Source organism: Rhineura floridana, chromosome 2 (assembly GCF_030035675.1).
Source record: "Rhineura floridana isolate rRhiFlo1 chromosome 2, rRhiFlo1.hap2, whole genome shotgun sequence".
NCBI lineage: Eukaryota > Metazoa > Chordata > Lepidosauria > Squamata > Rhineuridae > Rhineura > Rhineura floridana.
In genome coordinates this window covers 154248479-154260439 of record NC_084481.1, presented here as the reverse complement: position 1 = coordinate 154260439, position 11961 = coordinate 154248479, and the positions used below count along the sequence as shown (strand labels likewise).

At 41.7% G+C, this 11961-nt stretch overlaps 1 protein-coding gene across 5 annotated transcripts in view; it reads right to left on the bottom strand.

Moving 5' to 3' along the window:
- Positions 1-242: 242 nt before the first annotated feature.
- LOC133377234 (zinc finger protein 862-like) overlaps positions 243-11961 on the bottom strand; it is a 68284-nt gene continuing 56565 nt past the window's right edge. For all 5 annotated transcript variants that reach the window (XM_061610841.1, XM_061610845.1, XM_061610842.1 and 2 more), the window contains one exon: positions 243-11506. In XM_061610841.1, the coding sequence (XP_061466825.1) occupies positions 9345-11506 (2162 nt within the window). In that variant the 3' untranslated portion in view covers positions 243-9344. The remainder of the gene's footprint in view (positions 11507-11961) is intronic.

Here is an 11961-nt window from a genome sequence, read left to right as displayed (position 1 = left end):
TTCTCCTTTAGAAGCCTTGGATATCCAGTCTCTGCATGAACAAAATCCTGTATGATGGATTGTATGGAGGCCACAAATGAGAAGTGCCAAACTACCTGAAGGCAAATTATAGATGATCTTCCAATACATTACTTTTTCAAAGTTGTCCATGAAGTCTTTTTTGTAGGCTTAGTGGCATCCACCTTAGTGAAAAGGAAGGTCCAATTAACATATGACATAAAGATACACATCACCCACCCTGATAAACTGAAGGGTTTTTTTATTAATAATCATCTTACAAGTATAATGTATGACAAAAGGAAAGTTCTCGTGTACATACTATGATATATCAACATAGCTCTATTCGTATCCAGTGTCCTAGCCCCTTTCACACAGGTACTATAAAGCATAGTCCGCAGATAACATTTTTAAAACATTGTCAGAAAAAGTGTGATATTAACATTTTAATACATATGTAATAATAGATTTCTAGATTGTATCTCCCCTCCCCTCCTTTACATGTGTGCATGGGCAAATTAACAGTTTAGGGCTGTGAGGAGGAATGGAAAAAAGGCAAACATGAGGAGGTATTTTGCCCCCTTGATTCTTGTAAAGTGAGTTGGTGGGGATGCCTGAATAGGAGAGATCTGACAGCCCTCCTGTTGCATTTCTAAAATTACAGTTTGTGTGACGTGTCTCCCCTGCATTGGCTGGGAAGATCTTTCTATACATGAGGTGCAGTGCTTGACAAATTTCTTTACAGAGTGAGGGTGCCTTGCTGGCAGCATGTGGGCCAGAGAGGAGTCCAGCAGACACGAGAAGGTAAGTTATTCATGAGGTTCAGTCCTGAGGAATATGTTTTCTAGGTAGCTGTTCTTGTATGGGATTATACTTTACAGTCCTGAAGCTTGGTAGACCAGGTTTGTAACTGAGGTGAGTTTCCAGAGTTGTGTGGTGGTGACAAAGCCCTGACATATCACAGAGGACAACATTAACTACATCGTCAGAGGTGTGTGTGGCACACGCTCGCTCAACAGAAAGCTGTGCAACACCAGTGCAAGTAGTTTAAGTTGAGGAAAAACTATTCCCACATTCTCCTCCCCAGCCCCCAATAATAATCTTTTTTTTAAAAAAAGCTTGCATAAGTTATTACACAGTGCCTGGATGACTGGGAGTCCAAAATCTTTTATTCCCCCCCTCAACCTTCCTGGGATGAATTAACTGTGTCTGTGAATATCACTAGCAATGAATTAAAACAGTTTTGTTCTGCTAATGTTTAGGATACCTGCCTTACAATGGAAAAGAATTTTCAACTGCAGAATCCAAATGGCTTTGTCCAAACCAGAGCAAAGAAAGGGGTCATCCAGCTAGAAGACCTCTCAACACATATTTCACAAAAGGACAATCAGTGAAAACTGTGGTTTGGATCTGCAATTAACGCATGGAACTGCCATTCATATTTAAAAGGATATAATCATATTAACATTATTTTGCTGGAGTGGTCCAGTCATAGTGCCTCAAGTCAACACTACTGAAATCAGCATTCAGGCTTCAGTATTCTCCAAGGACACCACTCTACTGCCCATCCTGAAAGCCACCTAGACAACCATCTTGCTCATTTAACAATGAAAAAGTAGCTGCTCTTTGAAATGTAACCAAACAAATGGTAATAGTTAAGGAACAACACTGAAACTACATCGACTCCCCAGCTAAATACATTCACCTATTTTATCACTGAACTCTGAGCTTTCTTCTTATGCTAAATCTCCTCTGCATATACTGTGGCTGTGTACCTGTGCCCAGGGCTGGCACCAGGCGTGACTGGGCCCTTGGGCACCAGCCTGCCCCAGGCTCCCCACTGCCAGTCCCCCCCCACAGACCATGCAGGACCACTCCACTTACCTCTTTTCTCTTTCTGTGAATGCCCTGTGTGCTGGGTGTGCAGGTCACTGCCATCTTCATTGATGGCTTGCATATGCGCTACGCTGCATGTGCACACATGCCTGCCATCAATCAAGATGGCAGTAGGGGCATCAGCCCCTTAGAGAAGCTTCTGTTGCCATCTTGGATGATGGCAGCTGTGTGCGCAGCACATTCACAAAAAGAGAGGAGAGGTAGATGGAGAAGGCAGGTGTTGCGGGCCTGCACAGTCTTTAGGGGAGGCTGGGAGCTCTGTTTCTGTAATCTGCGGCAGGGTCTGGAGTCAACCCTGCAGAGGATTGCAGAAGGGGAGCGCTACCCCCACAACCTAAGAAAGGCCCCTTCAGGGGCCCCTCTGGGCTGTAGGGGCCTTTGGCCAGGGCACAACCTGACCATTCTTTGGCGCCAGCCCTGCTTGTGTCCCCCCCCCAATCGCAGGACAACTCTCACAATCTCTGTACATTGTTTATGATGGCTGGGGCTGATGGGAGTTGGAGTTCAACAATAGCTGGAGGGCCACTGGTTCTTCAACCCTGCCATACACCATTCTCTCTTCATCTTTGACTATGCTCTGTTCCTCATACAAATAAATACGGCATTCCTACCCTAACTGAGCATTAAGTACCGCTGAGGACAATGGGACTTGGCCTTCTACATCTGATGCCAGGGATTGTGCTCCAAATTATCAGACCATTTTGCTTTGCTGACCCCTAAACAGTATGAACCAGGAGGGTGAGGAAGAGAACAAGTTGTATTTCACTTTGCACTCGCATTGCCAAAACAAGCAGAGGGGGAAAGTGCCCAACCAGGCCAGATGCATATTTGCCAAAGTCAGAACACAAGACATCTACTGTCTACAGAACACCCCAACAGGTTAAGTGTTTACCATCACCAGTAGCGGCTGGTGGCTCCATATTAGTGGGGCAGTGGAATCTGCTCTGGGTTTTCGTCTGAACTTTCAAGGAGCCACTCCTTGAAAGTTCAGACTTGACATGGAATCACCAGCCGCTGCTGACCATTACCTGTCACAAAATGGTCCCAATACTGCTAACAAGGGCTTTATTTAGCACACTGTTACCCACACTAGAAGAATTCTCTTTCCTAAGCAGAGCATTTTAAAAAAACTAGATAGCTCTCTCTCTCTCTATAGACAGACTTCAAAGTAAGGCAAAGCCCCCACACTTTTAGCCTTACTAAAACACTAGACGTATTTAGTCTTCAGTACTGTATGCTTTTCCCAAAAACACAGTGCCTGCCTTTTCCAGTGGGATAATCCATTCTCTCTCTTTCATATTTATATCTGTTGAAAACATATAAATATATAAATATATAGTATTTTATTTATATAGCGATATCTAGGCATGTGGATTCATTTCTTACATGGTGAGTTGTACATGGGTTGTCTAGCCAAAGTCCAAAATTCCTTTGTCCCACTGGTTTTAATGGGACAATTGAGCAAGTGTTCAGTTCTTTCCCACTGAAATCAGTGAGATTTTAAAAGTACTTGAATTTAGCTGGATCAATGCCTAAATGAGTGCAATCCAGAGAAGATTGAGTGTGCTGAAGTCCCACTGAAAGCAGCAGTACTTTCAAGGCTCAAGTCCCACTGGTTTCTTTAGACTGCACTTTTTAAGAGTATGTATAGTATAAATAAATGAGGTTTCATGCATACACTTTGTACTTACCTTCAGAGAGGCAGGGATTGCATAGGCATTAATGGAGAGTAAAAGGGCTGAGGAACAGAGTACTGGATTTCTACTGTTTTTGGGAATTTTTTTTGCTGTTTGAGATAATTGAGGGGTGCTATTAAACCAATGGGTATTTCAGTATTTTGCTCTTCAGATGTCAGGGCCAGCTTAATAGTTAAAACATAGCTTTAGTTAAACATAACCTAAAAGACCTCTGACTGCAGAGGTGGCTAACTTGAGGCCCTCCAGATGTTGTTGGGCTCCAACTCTCATCAGCCCCAGTTGTAATACAGCAAATTCTGGAGGGTCAAAGGTTCCTCAGCACTGTCTTACTGGCTGTGGGATCATTATGTTTGAATGATCTTCGAGAGCCCAGACTAGCAGTTGTGCAGGCAACACAAAGATCAATCTGAATACAAATAGAATGCCAAAAACATTCCCCTGCATTGTCCATGCATGTGCCCTCATCCTCACTGTGCTTTTACTAATGTAGGAAGGAAGTTTGGTTTTCTGTTTCATTACCATAATCTGTTCATTCAGCTTGATGGTCACAGGCATTTGATTTTGTGCACCACTAGCAGGCTGTATGCAAGGTAATATCAGTGTGTGCCTAGTATGTTTCTGTCAAACAGAAGCATATACCTGCAGAAGAGCTGGGAAATCTGAAATCAGACCCCATTAGAGTTAGAACTCTACAAGATAAGGTATGAAGATAGATACGCACAGATTAATCACAGTCAGGTGCTTAACAGGAAATAAAAAATTGATTACAAACAGTATCTTTTTTATCATTTAGAATTGAGAGATTACAAACTTGTAATAATAATCTCTTGCCTGAACATAACAGGATTCCTGATCCCACTTGATTTCCCAGAACTGGATACTTGTGAGCCTGACCTCTTTTATCTCCTCCTCACTGCAAGAGAAACCTATAAAAGGCATTTTGAAGAAGTACCATCAATACAGGCAATAGCTTCTCTTGTGCTATTCTGCTGTGCTCACATCCACAAATGTTTTAATAGCATACACCCCCTAGCGTCCTTCTTTTTTCATTACATCCACATCACTTTTTTTAAGCCTCTTTTTAGTTTGGTTTGACTGAGACCATGAGCAAACTGATAGCTAAAGCGTAACAACAACTGAGCACAGACCAATATTCTATTCAAAATACAATTGCTGGAGGCCCTACCACCCCAGAAGTGATGCACAATGGCATTAAAACATTGTTTTACTTAACAATACAACATTCTTAATGCAATCCTCATCCAGCATTTTATTATAGCAGCCTGCAGATATGCAGTCCCCTAACTAAGACGTGTTTGATCACACACTCAGCAAGTTCTTATGTTGCTGTACTTTAGAATATTTAGCAAATGATTTTCCCTACTTTTTTGTCATAGCATGACACAAATTAATATCATTTTGCATAGTGTTAACAGTTTGGATTCTTGGGAAATGGTCAAATGAAAAAGTGTGCAACTAAATCCTAGATATGAAAATTATGTCTTCACTGAAGTGGAACTGATTTCAACACAGCCAGGATTTTACTTTAGGAATTTCTTTTAATTTAACTAAAATAAGCAACACTCAATCACCAGGTATAATATGCTTTCAGAAGCTTAATGGGTGCTGGCATGTTTAATGGATTTATTTTGGAAGTAAAATAATTTCAGAGATGGAACACTGCAAACATTTCCATCAAATGCAGATAACTTGGACTCTGAATGGTAGGCTACATGAGAGAAAAAAATGACAAGCAGTTTTGCAATTTTGGAGCCAAACTGTGGAAACCCATCACGTTTAACAGAAAGTTTTTGTAACGTCAGAGGTAAGACTATAAATGTAAACGAACTCCCGAAGGACTTCAGTCTAATTTTGACCAACCTGCATTAACTATTTATACATGAGCTGGTAACACTATGAAAAAAATCAGTGCCACAAAATGTAAAATATGATCCAGTCACAGTTAAGCACCAACACTTCTTTTTAATGAGAGTTAATTAATCCCCGATTGCCTCTTTCACTGAAACCAAGACTTAAAATTGCTTAACCTAGGCTGGATTGTACTCTGCTTTTCTTACAGTGTGGCCAAATGTTTAGATACACACATGGACTGCTCTGAAAAGCCCCAAAATGGGAGAAGAGGAAGCTGTCACAGAAGCCTATGCCATTTTCCATTCGCATTGCAAATCTTTCATTCTATTGCCTATGTACAAACACAACATTCTAGACATACCCTGATGGTGATTTAATCTTGTGCCTCCTGCAACCCATTAAGGCTTAGGCATAGATCAGAGCACAAAAATGGGTGTCATGGCTACTACCAAAGATAACTAACTACAGAAAAAGAATTATCCAGATAGGCTCATTAACATTAAACAAGTAGCATCTTACCCCTTTTAGAAAGAGGATAAGGGCAACCTGTATCCCAGCAAAATATTTCTTTAGAGAAATAATGAAGAGGAACAACAGGCAAAGGGAAATACAGATTACCTAGGCCATTTGTTCTTATGGGCAATATTTCAAAAATTGTATATATAAATTTCAGTCTCTTAATATAAATCATGGAGTCACTCTAGACATTATCTAGCCTATTCATTCTGTTATAACATTAGTGCACATGGGGAGCGTGGCAATGTGGGGCAATCGTCTAAATCCTGAACATTGTCTTATCCACACATCATGGTTTCAAGCAGGAACTCTGTTGTTTATCTGGACCCTTTCAAAATCAACTAATTAAACCAATTCTTCTAACCAGAATGTATGAATATTGGGGTGGCTGGGCCATAGATAATTTACAGGGCCTATAAAACGACCCAAAACCACTGACAGTAAAGTGGACCATTTAAATCCCCCCCTGCTTTATCTTGGAGTTATTATCACTGATCAACCAATACAAGGGTGAATTGAAGCCTCTTGGTTGTGCAAACTATTATTGACAATGCTAATCTCTTACCGCCTATGGCATGCAGTTGGTCTTTGGTTGTATCAAGGCTCTCCAACTCACAACAGTTGTTTCTATGGTTAGAATGGCATTACGGTAGAGTCTTGTAAAAATTATTCTACATTAGTTACCACTGCAGTGTTAATACGAGTGGGGCTCTAATTGCTCTTAAAAATGGTCAAAACTATGCAGCCATTAAGATTTCCTAACACATCTTCCTTCTGCCATCATCAGTCTCACTCCCTACTCTGACCGCAAAGAGGATAATGTTGGAGACAATGAATTTCTGAAGCCCAACATAAAATGCTGCTTGTGAAGCTGAAAAAGAGACTACTGGAATGCAGACAAGGCACAGATCTCTGTGCTGCTGCTTCATTCTATATGTGGATGTGCGTATGTGCGTGTGGAGTGAAAAGGCAGTGCATGAACCCTGGCAGTGGAAGTGACTAAAGCAGCCTTCACCAATCTCGTGCCCTCCACAGCTGCCTGGGGTTGATGGGAGTCGCAATCCAAAACATCTGGAGGGCACCAGGTTGGTGAAGGCTGGACTAAAGGTATATCTGCACCAGCTGTTTTTTTTGTACAAGGGGTTGGTGCATTTGCACCTCATCCTGTTCCCTGTCCCTGATTGCCTCAGTTAGTGTTCGAATTCCTGCCTCTCCACTCCCTCCACGTGGAAGTCAGTACATTTAAAAGCACTAACTCCCACACAATTAGGTTTGTCTTGTCCTACCCCACAGCTTTCTCCTCAGGCTCATTCTTCACCCCATCATACTTTTTCCCTTTTTTTTTGGTAGGGGGAGATTGTTATGCTGCTGTTGTACATTTGCCACAGACAACTCCTTCAGCTATTCCCCCTCCTTTGTTTTATTTGGAGATGGCCGGGATGAGTTATCTTAACAGCTCCAGCTATTTGACAATCCCATGGAGATGCATCAAGGCACTGCGTCTCTGTCCCTACTTCTTCTGTACACCACATCAAAGTTATTGGGCTTGTTTTTGGAGGAGAGGGGTGGTGGGTGAGAGGGAGGGAAATAAGCTTTGAATCCTGAATATATTAACACATGTATGAGAACAACGCTAAGATCCCCAGGACAATGAGGGACTAAGTGAAACAAATGAAAGACTAAATGAAAGGAGGAGAAGACATAGCAAAGGACTCTGGTGCAGATATACCCTAAGAGAGACTCCTTTAAACAACATGCTACATTACCACTGAAAACACACTGTTTTAAAAATAAAATCATATATTTATAAAAATGAAAAGCTAGCAGCAATGGTTCCAGAGATACTTTAGCACCAAGACCAACGGGAAGGGTTGGGAGAAAAATGGGAGGTGGTGGTGGAAGGAGGGAACATAGAAAGGTTCAGTGTAACTGACATAATCACTGTATTTTCAAAACAATGCAGACTGGCATGAGGTTAGTCCCTCTGGAAACATGCCATCCCTAGTAGTACTTCTGGGCAAAAGATTCCTTTTATTCCTCTGGTCATCCAGTATTGTCATGGTGCTGCCCTCTGCCATATTAGCAGGGCAAGACACAAACAGCAGTGGAGATTGTGTGCTCATTTTGGCTTATTTAACCTGCAGCACTGGGGGAGTTATTTAAAATCTCTCCACAGATGTGTTTATTTCATTTGCAAATCTCAGTTTTTATACCATACACATTTTGAAAGAAACAGTTTACAGGAATAAGCACAACATTCCATTTTTCTTTTGCCAGATGATTGAACTGCAAACCTTACTCAAAGGAGGATATGTGAACCTCTAAAGGACCTTTGTCATGTGATGACTACCAACTGCGGATTTTGCATTGATATCACCCTGCCACAGAAATATAGCAGGCATTTCTTTCACTTATTAATCCCCCCAAAACACAACCCATTTATGATTATAAAGACTGAGTATAAATAACATAAAATTAGCATACATATATTTTAAGCCCTGGAGTCTCTACCCTGTTACGGGGTTTGACTCATTGGCTATCTAGCTTCCACAGCAGCCCGGGTTTTCAGTAAAGAGTTTTATTTAATTTTCTCATCATCTACTATATAAAAATATAAATGCAAAAACCACCCTCCCCCCAAAAAAATTTCCCCATCTTCCGCATTATGCTATTTTCATCTGAACATGCTATCAATATTGTAAGATATATGAACTGTTAGTAGAATTTTCACAGGAGTAGCAGAAAATATTTGCCTTACACTGAAAATGTCCACTGGTATGTAAGACCAAAAAAAGGGCATCCTGGGCTAATTGACAGAAACAACAACAACAAAACCCCAGATTATCAGAAAAATCTGCAAGAATCCACCCTTAACCCACATGAAATTGGAAAGCTGGAAAGAAATTCCAAAAAGTATGCACTGGGCTCAGTAATCCCAGTGATCTTTATTAGTAAAGGGCTGAAATGGCTCAATTGCTAACTAACAAAAAGGAAATGAGGGGGAGAGCAAGAGAGAGAGAAACATAGACATAAAAGCATAATGAGAAGTAGGTTGACACTGGCCTGCCACGTCTAGCTTATACATCGGTTCAGTTTGAAAATATAGACTATGGCCCCAGCACGTTTCTGAAGAATGAAATGTTGCCACCTACATTGCAGCTGCCACGGTTGAAGATGTCAGTAAATGTTAAGTGTTGTCTCACTCATAAAAATCCGTCTTAGCTTCATCAGACAAGTTTTAAATTTTCAGTGTGGGGTGTGTGTGTGTGCATGTGTGTGTGTGTGTATATATATATATATATAAACTTAGAGTACTGACTTTTAAAAAAAGGATTCAACAGCTTTCTAAATGAGAGGCATTCCTTGCTAAATATCAGGGTAAAATTCTGACCCATGGTCCATGCTCTGCAGCACTGGTTTCTGATCCAGGGAGGACATCCTACTCAGCATTTCTGCAGACAGTGCATAACTATTGCTTGATTTCTCCTCAAACCAACTATCTAGTGCCCTCTTGGCTTCAAAGTTGGCAATAGGTGGTCCGTTAACAGCAATTGTCAAAAGATCACTGAGCTGTTCCAGAGTGAGCCGAGAACGATTGTTTCTGCGCACCCTCTGAAGGGCATTGCGTCCTTTTTCACAGCAGGCTGTGGAGGTGGGAAGGACTTTGAGGATCTGGATTATTTTATTTAAAAGAGGAAATCTCTGCCTGTATTTACAAATGTGACCGATTAAATCTTTGAAACCATTTTTGGTATAATAATCCACTTTGAGTTCTCGCCATTCCATGAGCAAACTCCCTCTGGTGTCCATGCCCTCTCTGCTGACATCAGTGGAAAAGGATGGCACAGCTTCAAGGTGCTCAAATATTTGCACCATGTCTTCCCTGCCATAGCTCATAAGCTCCTCTGCACTTCTTGGCCAAGCTGCAAGGTCAAACACCTGACAGGCTTTCACAAATGCCCGACTACGAGGTTCAAACCTTTGAGCTAGAATCACCTGGGTTTTCTGGCATATCTTTTCTCGAATTGACTGGAATTTGGCTTCAGCCACCCGTAGGTTTTTCACAGCAACACCATTAAAGCTTTCACGGAAGCTCTCCTCAAATTCCTGTAGATATTCACCAGGAGAATCTGCGAGCCTGCTGATCTCTTGGATGGCCTCCTCAATTTTGTCATCTACTTGTGAGACAAGGAGGTATTCACCTTGGAAGACAAAGGCAAGGCGTGAAAGCACAGCAATGACGTCCAGCAAAAAGTATATCAGCTTAATCGACTGGTAGTCCATAAGGAATTGCAGGAGAGCCAAGGCTATGGCAGAAGCATCTGCTCTTTGTGTCTGGCCACTGACATCTTTGAGATGGGCCACCACTTCCAGGTAATCCTTGATCAAAGCATTGAGGACATTTTGCTCCCCGATGATCCATTTAACTGCTCTAATGTCCCCCAAGAACTCAGTTTCTTCACAGAGAGTAGCAGCAGTGACCCTCAGCTCACACATCAACCTAGGAGAGTAACGGTAAAAGCTGAGTAACTGCTTCAGATTATTCTCTAGCTCCTCTAGGCAAGGAAGCTCTTTCCCACTAATTGCATCCAATATTTCCAAGTGTGGCTTGTGTACCATAAGAGGTAAACAAAGCAGCCAAGGTAGAGTCTTTCTGATTGTCATGTACATGTTAGCTCTAAGGCTGGCAGTAATGTTAGCACCATCTACTCCTAAACCAACACTTGGCTTTTCATCCTGAAGCCTTATTCCCAGGGCAGAAAAAGCCCTATCTAATGCCTGGACATAACTATCAGTTGTAGAAAAGCCCAGCTCTTGGAGAGAGAGGAATTCAGTGGCTGGAGGCCCATCACTGCTGATATACTGTACATAAACTGCAACTGTGTCAGCAAGCAAATCATCGCTCTGCCCATCCAAAATGATGCTGAGAAAGGGGGATTGCCGGACCCGTTCAACAAGATCTTCTCTAAGAGCTCGAGCAATATGATGGATTAAAATTTGACAGTCTCCCTCATTCATATACTGATCCACTACTTTGAGCTCACACTTTCTCAGTAGTTCTGCAAGAGGCCTAAAGTCACAATAGGGCCGGCCTTCCATAGCTAAATGGTAGGCTGTGTTGAAGAGCAAAGTCATATTTCGGCACATCTCTTCTGTCTTCTCTGGGTGCATCCTGAGCCTGTAAAGTTGCAGGCACTTCTTGTGGAGGTTGCTCTGGCTATGAAGTTTTATAGTGTGTATCTTAAATTGCTTAGAGCCAATGATGAAGGCTGAAGTCCGAGAGGATTGAACCGTATACTGCCGGCAGACATGGCACCACATTTCATTTAGTGTAGGGGAGTACCTCAGAAACCAAAACTTCTTTAGCCACTCTTGCTTGAAGCGCCGAATCCTCCTGGTCACAGCAGACATTTTGGAGGGCTCATCTGTGGCTGTTATCATGTCATTCGAGACAGATTCGTCTGCCGAATCCACCTCCTGGTCATCATCCTCCATGATGGTGGGAACAGACATGATGCTTTCCGAAGCTGCAACATAACAAATGGAGAAAGTTTAAAGTAGAGTTGTAAGGCATAACACAAAACTGTTAGGCAACAATCCCACATTCCACCCTTGGCTACACATGCCTTCGGTTTGCAGAGAAACTGAACACATGACAATAATAAATTTTGGTTTATAAACATTTTGAGACCCCCCTCATTTTTTAAAACCATAATTTCCAAGAGCCTAAGCAAATCTGGACAGCAAAAATCACTCTGTTATTCTGACTACTGTCACATTCACAAAAGGTTATCAATGACAGAGCATTTCTGAAATGAAATTGAAAGAGCTTCATAAAGAAATACACATTTGCATTAGGTAGGTAGAAAAGTCCTTTAGATGAGAGGAAAAGGGAAATATTAATTATATACTTCACACACATTCCATGACCCAGAATATTTCATAGTCAACATAGAAAGCCAATCATAGCTTCTAGGAAGAA